The sequence below is a fragment of the Pseudonaja textilis genome, chromosome 7, assembly GCF_049901715.1.
Source record: "Pseudonaja textilis isolate UNSWEBS1 chromosome 7, rPseTex1.2, whole genome shotgun sequence".
Taxonomy (NCBI): domain Eukaryota; kingdom Metazoa; phylum Chordata; class Lepidosauria; order Squamata; family Elapidae; genus Pseudonaja; species Pseudonaja textilis.
The window spans coordinates 20,195,622-20,218,823 of NC_141996.1; the positions used below are offsets into that span (position 1 = coordinate 20,195,622).

Here is a 23,202-nt window from a genome sequence, read left to right on the forward strand (position 1 = left end):
GAAAATGAAAGAGAATAACATTTATCCTCTGTTGCCTCTCCATGAAATAAATGTCTGTAGCATCCCAAGTGGCTCCCATTAACTCGGATAGGAATTCACTTAATGTGAATGCACTAAAAGTAAAACCACAGAATGGTAACAGTCAGACAGTTCTTGAAATTCTAATTATGAGAATTTTAGGAAAACATACTCATTAAGAAATCATTACAAAATACTTAATAGGATGCTGAATATGCCACGAAAAGAAAATAACTTTATGCGGTTAACATAAAGATGACAATTGCTAACCTTTATTTTCTTAATTTTACGAGATATGCTACTCACAGTGTCAGGAACATATGGCAATCCATAAAATTTCTCTTGTGTTTCCTTTAAAATCTCTGTGGTTGACTTTTTTAAAGGGTGTTTCCCATGGTATATTTGATCCAAGACAGCATAAAAAACCTAGACAAATATATTGATAAATACCATCACTCAAATGGAGATCCAAAATACACACATACACACAGCATTCAGAATGATTAACCAGACTTGGAGCAAAAATTTTAAATATAAAACTATAGTAGATGTACTTCTTGGTTCTTCTTCAGGAAAAATAATATTGAACAACTTACATTTACAATTATTTTATTGAGGCATTCAAGTCTTCAAGTTGAATTCCATCTACTTCTATAGGACTGTAAGTTTGATCTTTAAATACCATATTTTTGCATAAAATATGTGTTTGCATGCCTGTACATTCTTATTTATAAAACCCTACCCTGTTTAGAAGTTTGGGTGATGAATAAAACTGCTGCTATTTTATATATCTGAAATAAATTATGGAATGATTTCTGAAATTAAGACTAAGGTTACACACATTTAGCTTAACACTGATTTAATTGCCCTCGGATATTTGGAATAAATCTAAATAACCAATGATTAGCTCCATGCTCTGTGAAAGTTGACAGAACATTATAACATGCCTTTGCTGGGACAAGTCATTTTGCTGAACATATTTTTTGCTCCTAGTATCTGGGAGGCTGTTAAATATATCTGAGAATTTTCTTGATTGCTTTTTTTTTTTGGCGGCTGGGAAAACAAAACTTAATACATTTGAGTGATTCAAGTATGTTTTTAAACTACTCTCATATTAAAAACAAACAAACAAAAAGAAAACAATTAGAAATATGTATGAGTTTTAATATAAAAAATAAACAGCAGTCCATCCATCTGCCTAATCCAGAAATTATTTTTCTGATGTTAAAAATAAAAACTAAGCACCTTTATCATGGATTTGGTATTCTACGTTTCCTCAATCTAACTATGGATTTGGAAGAGAAATGGAAATAGCGAAGAATGTAAAAGTATAATTATCTAAGCCTTGATATCCTGTAGTGGCTTGGAAGGGACAGGCATGTAACCACAAATATGTTTCAGATTATCCTTGTTTTTTGCAGGATGAGGTGGATGACCTAGGCATAACTCTTAGTCATCCTGCTAATTCCAATGAAAGCTTATGTTGAAAGAACTGTCTCTTAACCAAAAGAAATTTTTTATGACTGTGCCATTATGACTCTTGTCCTCAAGGGAGTAAGGGCCAATTCCTTTCAGAATGGACTGTTTTAAAGACAGCATATCTAGAAGAGCAAGAGTCAGCATCTTCCTTGGGACTTTAGGACAACAGATTGGTTCCTTGACTGGTCAGATTCCTGTTATGTGTTGTCGTCATCATCATTATTGCATTTTTCACACAGGGGTGGGGTCCATTTTTCAGGTCAACAAGCACTATCCCATGGATAGATGCTTGTTCTCACCTTTTAAATTCTGTCGAAGGTTCTGTAAAGGCAGAGCTTTGGGAACATTTGTAAATTTGAGCAAGAGTCCTTCCTCCCCTTTAAAGTTAATGCTTCTTCAGTGTTGCTCACAAAAATAAGAATCATTTCATGTTGTCATCAACCTAATTATCTTAAGCAAACTGAGTAGTCACTGAAACATAATGGACCTCCAAATAAATTATTTGAGCGAAATTAATCTCCAAACAACCACCACTAGCAGTGTTAATATGGGTTAGTTTTCACTCAATACTGGATGAGTTGACTAAAATGTGGATTATGTGATAGCTAATAAATCATGCACTCCCCCCACTGTCAACAATGCATATAATTTTTTTTCACCTTTTAGTATTACATTTAGTTAAATGGAACAAGTGAAAAAGGGAGTTATTTTGAGGTGATTTCTATCCTTACTGACAATTATTGTAATAATTTTTATTGCTTAATCTCCTCAAAAGTTAACCTAAAGGTTTTTTTTCATTATTTTAGAATACACATTAAAAGTATTTTTCATAAAAGAATATTTGATGAAACCTGTAATTTGATAAACATACAAATAAATAAAATGAAAACATTTCTAAAGGATTATATCAGTCCTGCTTAATTTTTAATTGTGTAAAACAACAAAGCTAGATTGACAAACCATCTAAATCCTCTTCTGCAATGTAAACACTCCCTGTTTCCTCTCCTTTGCAGATTAGGTTATAAACTGGTGGTTTTCAAGACATTTTACTTAAGGGGCAAACAAATGAAACTTCAATGTGATATATGGTTTGATTTTTTATCTCATCTTTATTACTTTTACAAATAACTCAAGGAACACACCCAACATGCCTACCTACTCCTATTTTCCCCACAACAACAACCCTGTGAGGGGACTTGGGCAAAAAGAGACTGACTGGCCCAAATTCACTAAGCTGACTTTCAAGGCGGGACTTGAACTTACAGCCTATTTTGAATTAAGGGAGGATTTTTTTTTATATACAAAGACTCCTCAATAAAGCTATATACTATTGGCCTTATTATATGATCAAAACGTCTGCTGCAATTTCTCATAAGCAACCAAGAACTTTACTCAGATTATGTTATCTATTTATGTAGTGAATTAAGAGAGAGATAGAGACCCAGGGCAATTCTTTACACTTGGTACATCCTTAAGGGGGTGTAACAGATTAGTAATTTTAAATAGATAGAGTAGATAGATGATAGATAAACAGACAGAAATAGATACATTAAAGTCCGAGACAATGTTATAATAAGTTGTTTTTTAAATTTCCAGTGTTAAGATGTTGCACAGACTCTACATTAGGGGTGTCAAACTCAAGGCTCATGGGCCGAATCCGGTCCGTAGGGTGCTTAGATCTGACCCACAGGGCTGCCCTGGAAACAGCGAAGGACCAGCCAGCAGTGCCTCTGCCAGTGAAAATGCATGGCCCTCCTAAGCTCCGTTTTCACTGGCAGAGTGCTCAGGCCACCACAGGCGCTCCCGACACAAGTGATGTCAACCTTGCCATGCCCACCCTGGCCACACCCACTCCAGCCCACGCTCAAGGTCAAACACAACCCTGATGTGGCCCTCAATGAAATCAAGTTTGACATCCCTGCTCTACATGAATCAATTACATTTTACAACTTAAGACTAGTGGACTAATCTAAGCTTTGTTACAACTTCAAAATATATTTAAATTCACTTTGAACCAATTAACATACCTGAAGTTGCATATCAGCAGCAGCACATACTTTTTTAGATTCACAGAGTCTTGACACCATGTTTTTAGGCAGTGGCTTTTCACAGAAAAAGAAAAGAAAAAGAGGACACGTTTCAAACAATTTTTATTTACGATTAACAAAAAATAAATGATACTAAAGGTAGATTTGTACAATATCCTTAAACTAACAAGGAAAAAAGTATGGTTTTCTAACTGTCCTTTAGGAAGAGGTGCTTAGTTTTGCCTGACCTTGTTACCTTCTTATTACTGAAAGAGAAGTATTAGGACAAGTGGAAACACAGCCAAAAGCACTGGGGAACAGAAAACCAAAAAAAGATCCAAAACAAATACATTCTGAAAGTTAGGGTTGCACCGCAACCTGAGATATTCTTATTAAATTTCACTAAACCATATCTTTTCAAAATATATACATTGGCATTGTGCAGGTTAATGTCTGCAAAGATCCTGATGCCTTTTACTGAGGAAAAATGATGTCTTCTTTGGAAAAATGACTGGCTAAATTGTGCAGGCATGTTTCAATGTCTAGAATAAAATAGAATAACTTTGCATTTAAAAAGTAAGTTTGATATAGGTTTAAATTATAATTGGAAACCATTCTTGGATTACAATCTTATACAGGGAATAACAACACACCAAGTTGGGGTTTGGACTTTATATATTAATTTAAGTAAAATTTACAGTACTGATTTAATGTCTTTTTTGGCTATAGTCTTTTTTTTAATTATCTGAACAGTCCTGACAACAATTTTAAACTTAAAGCTCAACAGAGAGCTATATTTTCTAGGTGCAGCCTACTACTTCTAAGTCCATATAATGCTGCCTAATAAACTGAAAAGTTTTCTTAGCTTCTAAAATGCCTTGGTAAATCTTGAGTCATACCACAAACTTTACATGTGAAATATATACAATACACTACATAGAACAGATCTGGTGTAGTGGTTAAGGCATCGCTAGAACTTGGTAGATGGTGAATTCTAGCCCCACCTTTGGCACAGCTGGGCAACTCTTTCAGTCCTATGAAGGAGACAATGGAAAGCCAATTCCAAATACAATGTGAAAAAAAAACCCAAGGGTCATCTACAATATGCAGTGGAGGACAGACAGCTAGAAGACTAACCGAGTACATTCATGACTCCCAACTAGCTGTGAGAAACCATGGCAAAAACTCCCTAAATCTCATAACATGCGGACAGATTCAAAATCAGTTTCAACTGGGAAACTACTTGCATCTTAGAGCAAGCCAAATTAAAAATGCTAGATAATTCCTGGAAGCCTGGCATTCAGACTGATCAGCCATTATTAGACACAGAGAGCTAGCTACCTTTACATACCACTCAGAAGACAATAAGAAACCAGGAAGGAAACAAAAAGACTACAATACATCCCTTCCAGCGTTCAGATAAGCAGGGATCCATGCCAGACAAACTACCATAGAGAAACCAAGGAGGAAATTACAACTGGCTTGCTCTGCCAGGAAACTTTGCAAGCCACTTGTAAGTAAACAGGGAGCAAACCCTCCACTCATTTGCAATGATAACACTATCTAATTGGGTAATGAAACACCTGCAACAAACAACCAAATCCAGAGAGCACCAAGGACTCCATAGTTGCCAAAATAACTGCAGGGATTAATGCAGGCACTTGCCAGGAGTCAATAGTGACTTAAAAGTGCATGCACACAAACACTTCCACACACAACAATATACTACAATCTATACCATTTATTATATCTAGAAAAACTAGTACATATGTCTATCCTAATGTATCAAGAGTACACTGGTGAATAAAACAAATCAGCTGCATAAAAGCTATTCAACACACCACACACACACACACACCCCTAAAGAGATCCTGAAAGTGAAAAAATAGATAAGAAACATTCCTAAACTTAAAAGCTATTTTGCATAGCAGTCATTCAGGCAAGATTATGATTTTTTCATTCAAAAACAGTCATATAATTATAAAAATTTTGGAACATTAAATAAGCAACACTGTAATTTTCTATAGCACCATTTAACCAACACACATTTGTTCCATACAGTAGTAATGCAGCTATTCTGGGACTTATTCCCCAGATATGGCTCCTTTGATTAGGGTCAGACTTTTTAACTAGAAAAATAACTCTCTTCTCCCCTCCAAACTGTAAAGAACATAAACACACTCATAAAACCACAGACTTCAATGTCAGACCACACACAGTCCTAATTAACACCATACAGATGAAAGCTAAACAAATGGACACAATATTTTCTTCCTAGCTCTTCTAATAAAAGAAAGTAGCTGATAATTACTACTTTACCACTTAATCTTTTACTCCTCTGGGCTCCAGAACTATAGCCCATAATGATGCAGTGGTATGTGTTGATTAAACAAAGAGGATGTGGCAGTAGATCCGGGGAACAGACCTAAATTAAATACACATAAAATACTGCACCATTGTGTTACAATCTACATCTTCACCCACACTGCAACGTGGTAAGTAAGCTCAATACAAGAAGAATTATAGGATGTTCTAAATATGTTTGTGTGTTTTTTTAATGAGGTTCACTATGCATTTTTTGCCTACTTATAATTCATTTAAAATGGATGGGCCATGCTATGCTAGAGAAAAGTAGCAAGGTAGATTAAGCAAAGTGTAATAAAAAGCATTAAATATGATTATGAAACTATCCAGGAATATGCTGACAATATTACAGAAGTGGAAATCATAAATGCCAGAGTTCTGTGGCTCCTGGACAGTATTTCTTCTCTAAGATACGAATCACATATCTGAACTTCAGTAAAAATCTGTTCTATCCACTCCTCAGTTTTCCTAAACTATTTTCCAGTGATACTCACTCCTAATAATTGTCTGTATGAAAGGCATTATGTTAGGGCTGGGAAGGTCCTAAGAATTTCAACAACTGTTTTTTGCTATGTTCCCTAAAAGGGATAATGTTTAAAACACCTATAATGTAATATAAGTCTACATATCAACAGAACGCACAAGCAAGATTCTGTACTGATGACTGGAGTCTGGAATGCTGAAGTTGGAAACGTGAAAAATATACGGTCATGTATAAAAGTAAGCATATCCTCTTTAAGTTCTATGGTTTTACATATCAGGACATAATAAAAACCATCTAGTCCTTAGCAGTTCTTAAAAGTATAACCTCAGATGAACAACAATGCATGGCATATTATATCATGTCATCGCTTATTTTACAAAAAGAAAGCTAAAATGGAGAAGCCACATGTGAAAATTAGTACACCTAATCAGCAATAGCTTGAAATAACTGTTTTACATAGGGCATTATCAGTCTCTTCACATCGTTGTGGAGGAATTTTGGCTCACTCTTCTTTTACAATATTGCTTCATTCAATTGTGGAGTTGTTGGCACTTTCTCAGCTTGGTTGTCAGCTTGGAAACATTACTCAACAATGTAACATCATCAGCAAGAGTCTCAATCTTGCATGTATGTTACTAGTTGGGTAAGGAAACATTTTCAAGCAAACAACCAAGAGCACCAATAACTGCACACTCCAACTCTGAACTACATGTATTCTCTTCTTTTGTGATTTTGTTAAATCTAAAGGGAGGTGAATGAGCTCGATTATAACATGAAAGATATGTGCAGGTTCCATGTTAAATTAAAGAAGAAGAATGCCAATCAGCTTCCATGATTTGATCTTGAACATACAGCAATAGCACTTAGACTTAGACATCACTTCACTGTGATTTACAGCACTCTCTAAGCGGTTTACAGAGATAGCATATTGCCCCCAACAATCTGGGTCCTCATTTTACTGATCTCAGAAGAGTGGTAGGCTGAAAAAACCTTGAGCCAGTGAGGATTGAACCTCTGGCAGTCAGCAGAATTAGCCTGCACCACTGCACCACCACAGCTCTTACCTACCACTTTCTAGAAGAACATCAGGAATTGCTTTGAAGTTCTGAGCTTCTAGTAGAAATGAAGTCCAGTTGCTTTTTGAAAAAGTACTTTTGGGATAACCATGACCCATGAAGATCAGAATTATGCATGCCATCCTCTATGATGTTCTATAGAAGTGAAAGTTGGACTCTGAGGAAGCAGGATAGGAAGAACATGGATACTTTTGAACTTTGCTGTTGGAAGAGACTCTTTGCTGTTGGAGAATACTGAAGACAACAACAACAACAAAAAACCCAAAAGACCCAAATTGATCTTTTGAATCTGTTGCATAAACAATTTCCTAACTTCTTTTCAAAAATATATTTTTCAAAAGCAAAACAAAATAATTAAGTATATTTTATCTGCCAACACCTTGAATGCAGTAGCTTTTGGGGAGGAATTTCATTAAAGATTTGCAATGTTTCACCAAGGACATCAATATAAATTGTTGTGAAGGAAATATAACTAAACTGAATGATGTGAAGACAGAAATGTGACTAGCAGGCACTAATTATCACCCAGTGAAAACTTATTGGCAAGAGATTCAGAATAGAAAGCAATATTTCTTTACAAAATGTATAACTTATTATGGAATTCACCAGCCAAAATTATAATGCATAAGATGATATTTAAGCAAGACTACCAAGTTTCATGAATATGACTTATTAATAACAAGCAGATTTTAGATGTAAGTGAAACTTTCATATTCACAGACAGGAGATCTATGAGTATGCAAGGAGACAAGCCACAGAAGATGCATTTTATTAGCCAGCTTTAGAGGTGGAAAGATTCATTTTTGGTGTAATCCAACATCGTCTTGCATTTTAAATGTCCTTTTGACTGGTTATGTCTTACTACGGTACCCAAAACATTTAAAACAGATTTCCTATTTGCACATTTGACATCTCCCCACTGAAGATTTTTTTTAAAAAATTAACCAACTAAAAACACTGGGAAATTTTTCACAATAGTAAATGGGTTTATTTTATGGAGCTCTAATTCTTAGCAGAGCATCGGCCAAATTGGCTTTTCCAGTGTAACTTGCATTTTTCACAGTTTTATATTTTAGCTGTTTCAAATCACATCCCCCCCTCCCCCCCAAAAAGGGGGTTCTGAGCTGTCAAATGGCATCCTGTTTAAGACAGGACAAAATAGCAGAACCCTGCTAATTGATGTTTTGGTAAACCACAAATCCCACAAAGACACTGAATGGAAACTCAGGTTTGCAGTTCCCTGGAGCAAACAGAGGGAGTTCTTTGTTATTGGAGAATGGGCAACACAAGTAAATAATTTATCTCTGTGTCACACAGTCCACAGCATAGTTGCAAGGGAGAAATACTATCCCAGCTCATTTGAAGCACTATATTACCCCGAGCATCAGAGCATCAGCATCTGAGCAAAAATGTATCATATATGAGATTTTCCTCCATACACATTTAGAGCAAAATCACATTAATATCCACCCTGTTGTATGTGAGAACTTATTTTGAAGTCATGCATATTTAAAAATTGCTCGACAGCACCTGTAAATATGGAATTGTTGCAAATTATTTCTATGCACTGGTTTGACTAACAGAAGGTCTTTATACATTGGAAAAGTGAGTGTGTGAGGCACCTCTAATTATACTATACTATACTATACTATACTATACTATACTATTTATGTATGTATGTCAAGCGATTATAAGGTAACAAGTATAAATTTAGTTATGAATACATGAAATGGATACATATAAGAAAAATAAAAGAAACAATAGGACAGGGACGGTAGGCACATTGGTGCACTTATGTACGCCCCCTACAAACCTTTTAGGAAAGGGGTGAGGACAATAGTAGACAGTCTAAGGTTAAAGATTTTGGGGTTTGGGGAAGAAACCACAGTGTCAGACATTGACCACTCTGTTGCTGAAGTCGTATTTCCTGCAATCAAGTTTGGTGCGGTTTACCTTGAGTTTGCATCTATTGTGTGCTCTTGTATTGTTATGGTTGAAGCTGAAGTAGTCATTGACAGGTAGGACATGGCAATGTACGATTTTATATACTATATTTAGATTTATTTATTCCAACAAGCTTTGCGACAAGATACCTCAAATAGTCAAATAGACTAACTTAAAAAATTTGGGATCTGTTACTCCGATAGCACTGAAATTTGACAAATTTCTGCCTGCTTCAGCATTGCCATTTCAGTACCACCATGCTGCTACATTCAACCATGGTCATGTAATGATCATTTCCAATCATCTGTAACAGCTTCCCTCAAGACAATGGGGAAACCAGCAGGAAGTTAAATTTGATTACGATTACTGACGTTCTCCACCATCTTCTCCTAAGCGAAGAGTGGGGAAGCTGGCAGGAAGTTGCAAAACCAAGGCTAGAAGTAAGTGGCTGCTGCCTGGTGGGGCCCTCAGGGAGCAAGGGGGTGAAAGATGTGCAGCAAAGGTCAGGGAAGGTGCACAAGAGTGCGTGGTGTGGGAGGGTGCACAAGAGTTGCGGTAAGGGCCAGGGAGGGCACAGAAGATTAGGAAGTGTGCACAAGAGTGGAGGCTGAGGAGGCTGCAGTGCAGGGAAGGTGTGCAGGATGAAAGACTGGAGAAGGATGCAGGATTGAGTAGAACTTACCCACACAACTTGCAACCTTCGCTGCTGGCTTTCCCATTGACATTGTCCCTGCAAACCTCCCAAAAACAAGTCAAAGGGGCAACCAGCAGCAATCAGAAATGGCTTCTGCTCTCACGGCTTTTTTGCCTGCCCATGGTCATTCTGTTGATCTATTTAGATAAGTAAATATCTCTGAAACAATGACCTAACCAAAACGATGACCCAATAAGTCATGGGTTGTCCAGTTACAATTAAGGCAAGAATTTCTAAATACTTGCTGAAAATAAATAGAAAAAGTTATCATGTTAATGATTTCTGACTCTTTCAAAATGTCAACCTGCCTATCATAGAAACAATCCAGTAGATATTAAATGCTAATCATGAATTTAAATTACGAGAGGCAATGTGGCTTTTATTTATAGAGCCAATGACAAACCAGAGATCAGGTTTGACACCTCTAGATGATTCTTATGGTTCTTTTCCAAGTCCATAATTCTTTTATTCTATTTATCTGTTGTGGTTAACCGGCAGCCGGTGCAGACGGCAGCAGAATTGGACAGTGAAGAAGAAAGGGGACCAGGTAGGGAGTCTGGCAAGGACTTGGACGAGGGTCCTGCACTCGATGCAGGGATGGGCCCAGGACCATCTGGGAGTGGGGTGCTGCCTTCGGAGTCTGGCAGCAGTGAAGCGGAAGACCCAGAGGAGCCTGTTCCCAGAGCGCATGCGCACAGAGCTACTAGAAGGCAAGAGCAGCTGAAGCAGAAGGAGCGACTCGGGAGTAAGGCTGGGAGGTGATTACCCCCCCCCCCAAGGGATAAAAGTCAGACCTCAATGATGAACCTTTTGCAGGAAGCAAAGCAGTTATCTCCAAGCCTTCTTTGAAGTCCTGTGTGTTCTGGTTGGTTTTTTTTTTCTGGTACTGTTATAATTAATTTGGGATACTTCTGTTTTTGGCAGCATTCCATAGCACTGACAGACGTGTGCTTATCTTGGGGAACTGTTTAAGTTTAACTCTGGCTGTGAATGGAAGTAATTCCCAGCATTGCATTAAAATAGGTTTTGCTTTTAACACAAGTTTGTGTTTAATTACGTTTGACAAAGCCTGGGTCAGAACATTATCATATGGTCGAGATATTTGAATGGACAGAACATGCTTTAAAAATGAAATTTACAGGAGCAGCCCTCCTTCTGAAGAGTCTATTTAGGACATACAGAAACTTCAGGAAGAAAGGACAATGACTGATGGAAAATGGATGTAAAGAAAGAAATGGATGGAAAAAGTAGAAGTATCAAAATCCTGCCGTTCACTGTTAGGTGATATAAGAGACTAGGTAAAGGTTCCCCTCACACATACATGCTAGTAGTTCCTGCCTCTAGGGGGCGGTGCTCATCTCCGTTTCAAAGCGAAAGAGCCAGCGCTGTCTGAAGACGTCTCCGTGGTCATGTGACTGGCATGACTACACACCGAGGGCACATGGAACACTACTACCTTCCCACCAAAGTGGTCCCTATTTTTCTATTTGCATTTTTTATGTGCTTTTGAACTGCTAGGTTGCCAGAAGCTGGGACAAGTAACGGGAGCTCACCCTGTTACACAGCACTAGGGATTCGAACCTCTGAACTGCAGACCTTTTGATTGACAAAGCTCAGAATCTTAACCACTGAGCCACTGCGTCCTAGCTGAAACAAAAACCAGAGAAAGAGTAAAGAAGATAGTGGAAATCAACAGTCATATACACGTATTGCTGAACTCAGTGGGATGTAGTTAAGTATACTAAGAAGTATATAGTTTATACTGTATAAGTATATACAGGTTATAAAATTATGAATAGTCAGAAGGAAGTAAAATACCTAATATATAATTATGAGTGAATTTACAAGATGTGTAGATTGCATTGATAGCTATTGTCATAGATGACTAGATAATTTCAAACACATTACAGAAATTCATACTGTTTCTGAAAAGCTTTAGGGCAGAATAATTTGAAAGGTCCTCACCCTGTAGAACTTAATGACAAACATGACAAATCATTACTGAGAAAAGAAAGCTGTCTTTGGAATTTCCTCAGTTTGAACTAACAAGGCAAGTCTTATGTAGAAGATACACAGACTAGACTTTTATTGAGAAGTAAAAGATGTTTAAAAAGCACTATTTACTGTGAGTTTACACATAATTCTTTTGTTTAATGAAATTTCACTTCTTAGTTTTACTTTTTTTGTTCTACAACCAAGAATCTTTGATGAAAAGCTTTTCGCATAATTTTTGTAAAACTGACATAATTAGGAGCACTAAATCAATGCAACACTTTTCAGTGAGCATAACTAATGAAGAAGAAAGCAAGCATGTTTTTGGCTCCACTTCTAAGAGATTGAAAACAAGATTTTCCTACAACAAGATAGATTGTAAGCAAGCCATATTATCATAACAAACAACAGGTTTACTCTCAGACTCTGATTACACATATTTATATTTAAAACTGCAAAGGATGAAAGATTCAAACAATCATTATTTTTAAAATAATTTCAATTTTTAAAAATATACACAAGAGGCACATATTTAAAATCATTACAACAAAGCAGCAGTTTCAGGCATGAATCCTAATCCTGTCATCCTGTCTATTCATCAAGTCAAAATTAAAATTGACTGAATTGCTTCCTGGTGCACAGCAAGTTTATGCCAATCAGTTTCCACCACAGATCAGACTTTGGAATATGTATGAAATGAGTTCTAATATGCTTGGCTCCAAATTTGTGAATTAAAAAGAAACAAATTCTGTTAAGGCATTTGAAAAAAAAAAGAGATGGCATGTAGTAAACAACAAGGCTGCAAACTGAATCTATGGACCCACTTCAAACAAAAGCATGTTTACCATTACTTTGTACAAATAATTCCTGGCTGTATTTTTTTTTCAACTCACCATTCAATTTCATAATTCCAGAAAGTGATTAAAAAGTTACAATTTCTTTTGCAACAGAAATATCTATGTGATTTTAATGCTAAATGGTGAAATATTTTTAATTTGATAAGCACTATTGTATAAGCAAAATCACTTCCAAAAACTGTTGGAAATAAAACCGCATGGACTCAAAGACTATGTGGATCATTTCTGCTCCAAGGTAGAAAGGGCTTTTTTTGAAGAGCATGGGCACTGATGTTATACTTCCTCCTACCTCCTTAGAGAAGCTGTGTCTTTTTATGGATTTGCTTTGTAGCTCTGCAATCCCAGGAAAATATGTATTGGGAGATATGGAGAGACTGGCAGCCTGCCCATACGGACTCTGAAGCATCTTGACATATGCTGTCAGCACTTCCTTTACTTCAAACACATTCTTGGGAAAATATGCAGCTTCTTTAAAACGATGCCAATAGTTGTGGCGTGCATGCCCCCACATCCCTTCTAGAATACCTTTTCTGCTATGTATCCAAAGTGCTGCACATTCACATACACAAGCAGATCTACTGAAACTTCCTGAAGAACAGTCATTCCAATCTAATTTTTCAACTGAAAAAATCCTCAACCTACAATCTATTCATGGTTACAACGGTATTGAATAAATGTGATAATGAGCAGTGGTTATGTTCTGGGCACTTGGCAACCGATTCATACTTACATCCTGTTACAGGGATTTCACAATCACATGGTTGCCATTTGCAAACTTCCCTGCTGACGTCTGTAGAAAGTCAATGGAGAATCCAGTGCGGGAAGGTCACAGGTTGCTGGGGTGTTTTTGCCACCCGCATAACCGCCTTCAGTCCCTCTGTGCTGTCCCACACCAGCAACTCACATACCCCTTGCATCCTCATGCACCTTCTCTGACCCTTATGCACCTCTTTCTCCAACCCATGCTGCATCTCTTAAAAATCCACTCCCTTCCTCTCTTAACTGGCAGTAACTAGGTGTTCTGGTTAGCCGGCAGCAAGTGCAGATGGCTGAGGAGAGCGAGGATTCTGATGAGGGGCAAGGACCATCAGGGAGTGGACTGCTGCCTTCAGAGACTGTGGAGGCTGGCAGCAGTGACGAGGAGGTTCCTGAGGAGCCTGTGCCAAGTGCATGTGCATGAAGGATTACTCAGAGGAAAGAACAATTAGAGTAGCACAGGCGACTCGGGAGTAAGGCTGCAAGGTAATGGCCCCTCCTTCAAGAGGATAAAAGCCAGGTTTGGAAAAGTGTTCTTTGCAAACCGCAAAGAAGCTTTTAAGCTCAACTGGTGGACATCTTAGTTCATGTTTGGAGAATCTTGTAAATTAGTTATTTCTGGGGTTTTGGCAGCATTGACGAACACCTTGGCAAGGCTCTTTCTTATCTGAGCTAATTAGTGGAAAGCAGCCTTTTATCTGTAAAGGAACAGAATTCGTTATTAAACCTTAAAAGGTGGGGGCTGCTGCCTTTGTCTGTGTTTGCTCTTTGGGAACCCGGTTGGGTCAGAACACTAGGTACCTGCCGGTCAGCCTGGAACTTGCAACTTCCTGCTGGCTTCCTCACTGACTTTGGTTGTTGGAAGCCAGCAGGAAATTGCCTCACATAACAACCATGGAAAAGCAATCAGGATGGCAGAGTCTTGCTTTCATTAAGTGATGGCAGTCCTGCTTTATGACCATATGGTTTAGTGACAGAAATTCTGTTTTCAACTGTCATTGTAAGTCAGGAACTACCTGTATGTCTGATCCTGATAAATAAGGAAATCCTGCTATTAAATACTGAGTATTCTGAAACATACCATCTTTTGGAACCCTAGCCTATGAATGCTTTGAAAAATCCTATAATACATAAAAAGGTAAGATACTATTGATTCGTAAGTCTGTTTTGGAAAGAGTTCTTAAAAGACAGACTCAACAACCATACTTCTGTTTGTAAAATGGTTAACGGGAGAGGTGGAGAGAATAAAATACATTTTCACTTAACATTATTTAATTGGACCACTTTAGGGGAAAGCAGTCCAATTTTCCTACCTGACCCGTTTTATAGTGTCTTGCAAATTGGTTCACCACTCGGTAATCATTTGCAAAGTATTCCATTAAGACAGAAGGAACTTCGGCAAAGTCAGTAGAACACCTTGTACCTATAGAAAATGATATGAAAAATTAATACAAGGGAAGCTGAAACATTTATATATATTTTTTCTGTATCTCTCAAAACTTTTCTCAACTTTCCATTTTGCACTCATGCTAAAGCTGTAGTAACTCATTGTCATGTAAATATTTCATTTTATAGTATCACTCTGCTCATTGGCAGGAAGGCTAAATTTATACAGTACTCCTACATATTTTCAGCAAATCACAAAGTAAAACAAAATATTTGAACAACCGGGTGAGGCACCTTATGAAGCTGTGAATCACCCCCTTTTATAAACTTAAGCCAGGCTGCAGCAAATCTGGTCTCACTTTAAACATCAAATGTCTAATTGCCTTAACTCTGTGCTTACTTAAAATATCAAACTATGCCTGAGAATTTAATCCTGTCTGCAAATATTATCATCCCCATCTGTCTAATGAGATCACATATCTAACATTCATACCGTTTCCTTTTTGTTTAAGATGTCAATCACTGAAAGAACAGGTTTTTTGCTTTGCTGCTTCTTTTCGACTATTTCAAGACATCTGATGATGAAATAATTGCTTTCTATTAAAAATGCCATTCCTCAAATCAAGTTTTTCCTCTATTATAATGTGCTTCAAACTTTTCCAGAGTGCCTTCAAACCTTTCTGGAGCAACAAATACGGTATCTGTTATTTTTCAAAACTTGTACCCAAAACCTCTTCAGAAAAGGGCAGAGTTGGTTTTTGGAGAGGGAAATTCGGAAGACGCAGCATTATAACTTCGATTATTTCCATCTTGGCTAAGAGGTGATCTATAGGGCATATAGATTTGATTCTAAACATCCTGTGTGACAATACACTGTGCACTGTAATTCTTTGTCAGTAAGATAATCTCTAGGTTAAAGATGTTGGTTGCACCGGAAAGGGTGCCATATTGGCCAAAATGTGTCTGAACTGTCCAGTACTGTTCTTACTGTTATCAGAAATATGATTACAGCTGGTAATCTAGTTTAAACCTTATCCATCTTACTAAAAAGTATTATGAGAAAGACTGGTGGTAGGATGACTGTCAAAGTTCAGTATCTATGATACCATACGGAAAAAAGCACATCATATGGAAGACTGAGATGCATGTGTAGGAAAGTAAAAGCTAAGGCATGAATAAACGAAAGAAATAAAAATGAGCTCAGTTTATACCTGTGACTCTCTCCAACGCTGGAGGTTTTAAGGAGGAGAGGGGACAGCTATTTGTCTGAAATAGTATAGGGTCTCCCGCTTGAGCAGGGTGTGTGGACTAGAACAGGGATCCCCCAAACTCCGGGCCATGGACCGGCAGCAGGCGGCAACATGCCAGAAGCCAGGATTTATGAACTTACCTGGGATTTATTTAATAAGTAAGACTGTATGTTAGCTGACCCGTGGTGGTACAGTGGTTAAGAATGCAGTATTACAGGCTCACTACTGATTGCCCGCCATAAATTTTATCCTTATTGGCTCAAGGATGACTCAGCCTTCCATCCTTCCAAATTCAGTAAAATGAGGACCCAGATTGTTGGGGCCAATATGCTGACTCTGTAAACTGCTTAGAGAGGGCTGTAAAGCACCATGGAGTGGTATAAGCAAAAGTGCTATAGCTAAGTGCTATTAGTTCATTTTGACACCTCTCTGCTACTAAACCTATTTTTAGAAGTGGTCAGTGGATGCAGTTGTTTTGTTCCAACATCAAAACATGTGCCCCGTCACGAACACCTTTCTATATCCCCTAATAAAAAGGTATGAAACACAGAATGACTAAAAAAGGATTGTGCAGACCTAGTCTGTGCTTTAATCAGACTAGAATATTTATTCTGCTAGGAATAAGTTTGTATCTAATACAGAACATCATGTTAAGAAGATCATATTAGAAGTCAGTATTAAACAAGGAAATTATCTTTTATATGCAACAAGAACCAATATGTAGTGTACACATCATTAAATACTTGGTTTTTAATATTGATTGCTTACCCGTGACATGTTGATAACGTGTTCTTCCCAACATAGAATGCATAGCATGTCCCATTTCATGGAAGAGATTCTCCATCATTCCAGGAGTGAGCAACGTTGGTGAACCATTATTGGATTGAGGTAAACTTAGCATAATGACAACAACAGGAAGTTGATATTCTCCATTTTCTTGCAGTCTGCCTCCACGGATTGTAAAATGACAATCCTATATTTAAAAAAACAAACACACACATACACACTCACACAATCACTCTCTATCAGAAATATTAAACATTTTGCCATGTTAGTATGTTAGATCTGTTAACAGCACAATTTGTAAGAGTCACAAAATGTTCATAATTATAGCATTATCTAAAATTTGAATTTTTGAAATGTTTCAGAACTGTTGTTGAATTATATTTATAGACTTGACTAAGCAAAACAAGGCCTTTTGCAGGACTTAAACTTCTACATATTTTATACATTTCTTTTATAGTTTACTTTTAATTTCAACTGAACACCAAATCTCTGAATTAAATTTGAATGAAATTTAATGCACACCTGCCAACCAATATTTAAGTGTGTTGTCTGGGCTTTGGGAGATTACCATTTCTGTAGATGATGAGTTTATTTTTGAAGGATTATAGAAATTCCTATCCCCACTAAGCATTTCATTCCAATAGTACTGGAGAATTTCCTGATTAAAGTGCCTTTTGGGAAGCTATGGGGACTTCCAGAATAAGGGAATGAGGAAAGCTCCTTTCAGGAGCTTTTTAACTCAATCATAGATCCTAAAATGTAAGGCAGTGTAATTTTATACTTTTAAACATATTCTCACCAAGAAAGTAATACCTTTGCATAGGACTATACTATCAGATCTCAGAATGGGACCTGATATGTATGTTGCTTATCACAATGTTCCAAAATGGCCAAGACCAAGCAAGAAATATCTAAGATGATAGTGTTATTAAAACATGTAATTAATATAGACATTTTATATCTAATGTAATCTAATGTAACCCTCTTTGAAGGAAAAACAGTTTTAACATATTCATTCTGATTTGGAAAAAGTATAGTTTTTAAGATTACCATTCATTTTTAAATTAAACCTTTCCTTGTGTAGCTGTGAGAACATCCTCCAGGTATTACTGAACTATAATTCCCATCATCCTAAACCAGCCAATACTGAAGAAGTATGAAAGTTATAGTTCAGCTACATCTGAAGAGACATAGACTCCTATCTAAATTCTGATATTATAGAATTCATCAGTTGAGTTATGTCTACTTTTCTGTCCTTAACAATATTCAAAATTGAATGAATATATAAAGAATAAATTATTTTAATTCCAATGTGGTTTTTTGTTTCAATCACGGAATGCTATCATTTACAAAAAGGAACTCATGTTCCATTGATCTTTCAGAATATGGAAAACTTAAGCTATCTTTTTGGATATGCCTTAAGACAGGAGAATGGGACAACTCATCACAGACAACTCGCTGCGGGATAACTTAACAATTCTATTTAATTATTTAAAATAAATAAAAAATTTAATTTTTGCCATTCACATTTTGTTCTTTTGCTCCTTTTGCATCCTTTCTTTAATGATTCTATTCCACCATTTCTTTGATATTAGTGTAACTCTTGTCCCGCAGTGAGTTGTCCTGCAGTGAGTTGGCTGTGGTGAGTTAACCAGGGCGAATTGGCCGTGGTGAATTATCGTAGACCCTAAGACAGAGGTCCCCAATCCTGGTCCATGGACTGGCACTGGTCCATGGCACGTCAGAAACTGAGCTGCGCAAACAAGCGAAGCCCCATCTGCGGGATGCAGGCAGCACACGAAACCATACCCCTTCCAGTCCATGGAAAAATCTCTCTCCACAGAACCGATGCCTGGCTGGGGGCCACTGCCTTAAGAGAACATAGCCAGTGGCCAAAATATTCTGTATACACTAAAATGAAGAAAGGACTTTTAATTGTGACATTATATCACAAAAGAACTAAACATGAAAGCATTCTTTCCCAAAAAACTCAAAGTGATGGTTTTTGTTATTCCTTCATTTAAGGCTATGTTAAATGTTTTATTAAGTTGTTTCCAAAACAATCGTCACTAGAAGTCATCATCTTTTTAGGCCGTCAACCTGGCAATTCTGGATGCCTGAGGTGGCACAGAAGGAATTTGAAATGATCTACTTCTAATGCAGGAGGCATCAAAAAGGAAGGTGGTGTATTCTGAGTCCAAATCATCTGCACTATTTTTATATTCTTAAACATGTTGTTGCAAAAATACAAAAAAAATTATTGGATTTTATGTAACTCAGTTTTTTTTAACCAAATGTACTTTAATTTAAAAGCATATCCTTGATTTGCTCCGAATAATCAAATACATTTTATATTTTACCATGTATTAATTTTTGGAGAGCGGGGATAAGATAAATTCAAAGTGATCGTTGATGTTAAAAAAATTACCTGATGAGGCTTGTCTGGCCTTTGAAAAAAGTCACAGTAAATATATCCCAATAATCCTTCTTGTTCATGGACAACTGCCTAAAAATAAAACATGAAAGTTGAAAAATTTGCCATGTGGTGAGTGCTGATAATTTCATACCAAAATCCAAATATAAAATCTGCCTAACTGCATTCCACATTTGATTTTCATCTAATAATGAAGACAAGTTGAAGACAGAATCAGTCTGAATTAGTTTTGTCACATGAGCTCTTAGTGGAGTCCTAGCTGCTCTCAGAAACCATCTCAGTGATTGCTAGAGCCTAAAGTCTGTAAATACATATAAATCTATTAACTCTGACCTGTGTTTTTATCCCTCAATCACAGATTTAACACTGAGTTTCATTTCGATAATTTCTCCAAGTCGTACTTAAATTAAATAAATTATGATTGATGAAACAGAATTTCAGCAAGATTAAACAGAACTAACTTAGCATAGATTCAACTCATGTAGTAGAGAAAGATTATTATTGTTATTCTTCCTTACTAGATGTAGTATGTTTATTGCTTTTATCTCTTAACTTCAAGGCATTTAGAAATTAAATCTCTTACCAGTTTACGAACATCCTCACACCACACTTCTCCCTTCTCAGGTTGTTCAGCATAGAGAGAGATTCCTAGAAGCTTATTGAACAAAATGTTCAGCCCATCCATACATGCCCCAAGAGAGAAAAAGGGACAATATAGACTTGGTTCAATATTATATCTAAAATATCCAAAAAGAACATGTGTTACAAAAGAACATGAGACATCACCAACTGGGTGACTTTAGGTCAGTCACTCTCTTTTAGTTCAACCCACCTCACAGGGTTCTTTTTGTGGGTAAAATAGGAGGTGGAAGGTGTGTTGGATATGTTCATTGCCTTAAGTTGTCAATAAAGGTAGGATACAAATAAATAAAATAAACTGCTACCTCATATACATTGATACATGTACATATGCATTTGCTAGCAAGACTGGAATTTTTTGAAAATTGCTAGGCTTCTGCCCCAAATGTAAATTATGTATGAAAAAGTCATTTTAGACAGGTGTATTTCCACTGCTCTCTATGCTTATTTGACTCACATCAATGGATATTCCTTCCAAAGCAAGGAAAGTCAACAGCCTATTGACATCATGCTGGACGTTACCACTGGTTGTGAGAAGTGAGGCGAGAACAGCTGGATGATGGACTCATACAACATCTTGCATTAGGCATGATGTCAGATTAGAATAGTTACACAAAACCTAATACGCACATTCAGAAATATTAGTAGAGTCTACAATATATTTGGTTGTCAGTATATTGATTGTGCCATACGAAGAAAGATGATTTGATGGTAGGAAACTATCAGTGTTGAGAATATAGCAAACAATGTAAGGGCATAGTAATGTTACAAAAGACAGCTATAAGACTGGCAAAATGCATCTACAAAGACCAACTGGCAGTCCGAAAGTATGATGAAAACTTTTTAATTTCACAAATCTTGTACAGATTCAACCAGTTTCAATTGACAATCTGATAATATCCAAAAATGCTAGGGAATTCCTGGAAGTTTGGCATTCAGACGTATCATTTATCCCTAGACACATAAAGTCCATTTAAAAGATACAATGAAAAGCCTTTCATTTTTTTTTAGAAATGTATGTGGCAGCCCATGTTACTTGCATAATTCCAGGGGGCTAATGAACCCATTCATAAGAATAATGTATAATCCCTGTGATCAAAACAAAAGGCATAGTTAAATTAATCCAATACATTCGGGTGGTTTTACAAATGCTTCCTGGGAGCCTTAACTATTCCCAAAATACGGAGCAGAGTATTCTTTTCCACCTTCTCTCTAATGTTCCTGCTTATCTTTATCTTTCTTTCTGGGATTACAGGCCTTACAAAAGAACTATGGACCACAGCCATCCATTAAGCTTTGGAGATCCATCTGAAGCCTGGAAGAATTTTGAGAATCAAAGTGACATTCAAGCCTTGCTACAGCATGCCAGCTTCCTAATATAATGTAATACAAGTATTGTTGATAGTGTAGGTGTATTGTATTATATTGGAATGTATTGTAACATATTGTTTGCTTTTTAGAGCAGATTTTGCAATTTACATCAGAAGTAACATTAATATATCACCTAAACAATTGAATAGAAAACTTTTTATTGAATGATAGCCCAACATACATGGCAATAAAGCTGATAAATTAAAGAGAACATTGGTTTATTTGAACTGAAATCCTGATTCACATTAAAAGTTTGTAGGACTGGTGGAGATTTGTGAAGGGGAGAGAATCCAAGGATTTCAGTTTGGCTCAATAACATTTTTATAGGCAAGAAATCAGGTCAACTGGTCCAATGAAATAAGTAAAGTTTGTTCATTATTCTTCATGAACAGCACGATTCAAACATTAAAGACTGTGCTACCAAAGGGCAATAATTTTGGTGGGCCATGACAAACAATTATATCACAGCCTGTATGCTTTCAGTGGTTTAAACAAAATACTAGCATATAAAATTACTCTTAATCAGACTGAACATTTGGGGAAAATATGTTGTGTATGACTACCATCAACTTCACTGAATGGGTTTTTGATAGCCTTAACAATTATGAAAATTATTATGTTTAAATATCTATTACAAATTATTCAGCTGAAATGTCATGTGGCATTCATGAACCACAGTAAAGATTCTGTATTGTGTTGTTAATAATATAATAAACCTTTAGGTAAAGGGTGTGCCACTGAGTGGGGATTTACCACAGAGAAATCCTTTCATTTTTGCCCACATCCTTGAGGATGGGAGGTTCCTCAATATACTTTCTCTAGAGGTCCTGATCACACAGTCAGTTTTAGCCACAGAATTGCCTCATCTTAGGCTAAAATATTGGATTTAACTCACAATTACCCATGGCTTTGTGGTTAAGACACATTTTGAAACAATCTTTTCCACAGTCCAAGATCTATAGTATATTATACTGTATATCCATTTCATGAACTCACTCACTCTCTTGTCAGACTGCACCCTTAAACAGTCTTAAGAGATAATCAATGTCTAAGATCTTTAAATCTACAATATTTACTGTGTAGCATCCATGTGTACATGTGTACATGCATTTTTCCTCATCTATAAACAAAATCTGAATACATTTTTCAAAATTCAGAGAAATGCATGCTTAGCTAAAATTTTAATAGTTGAAATAATACAGACCACTCAAAATTAATCACCTAGACCTGCAGCGTGCCTTCAACCAACTAAGTTTAATTTGATGTTTGAGACTTCTAAATATGCAAACATAGGAAACCCTGCTCAGCTTCATGGGATTTATTCCTAAACATACAAATTACAGCCTTAGTAAGAAATACAGTCTATCAAAAGCGTGTAAATTGTATCCTCAAGTGCTTTTTCAATCAAGACTGGAAATTAGCTAGTCCATGCATAGAACAATCCTAATTGATTTATAACTATGTCTTAATATGTCCTGTAGGGCTTATTTCTAAGTATTTATATACAAGATTGGAGTCTTATAGCAAACGCCTGAACAGGTTTAATTAAAATTAAGTCCTGTGCTAATAGTTTACATTCTAAAATCCAATAGAAGAGAATATATGTATATTCTCAGTCCCTGTTTTTATACAATAGCTTGCCCTG

At 36.6% G+C, this 23,202-nt stretch overlaps 1 protein-coding gene and 1 long non-coding RNA gene across 2 annotated transcripts in view; one reads left to right on the plus strand and one right to left on the minus strand.

The window, feature by feature from the left end:
- The window catches only part of MIPEP (mitochondrial intermediate peptidase), a 57,329-nt gene that overhangs the window by 16,907 nt on the left and 17,220 nt on the right, over positions 1-23,202 (minus strand). Inside the window, exons 11-16 of the mRNA XM_026708819.2 lie at positions 20,131-20,284; positions 19,542-19,619; positions 17,096-17,300; positions 15,005-15,114; positions 3,525-3,599; positions 325-444 (exon numbers count right to left, since the gene is read on the minus strand). Of these exons, the coding sequence (XP_026564604.1) occupies positions 325-444; positions 3,525-3,599; positions 15,005-15,114; positions 17,096-17,300; positions 19,542-19,619; positions 20,131-20,284 (742 nt within the window). The remainder of the gene's footprint in view (positions 1-324; positions 445-3,524; positions 3,600-15,004; positions 15,115-17,095; positions 17,301-19,541; positions 19,620-20,130; positions 20,285-23,202) is intronic.
- On the plus strand, positions 568-21,529 carry LOC148125259 (uncharacterized). Its single transcript, XR_015744277.1, has 3 exons — positions 568-679; positions 6,524-6,608; positions 21,442-21,529. It is a non-coding gene; the product is annotated as an uncharacterized LOC148125259 (long non-coding RNA).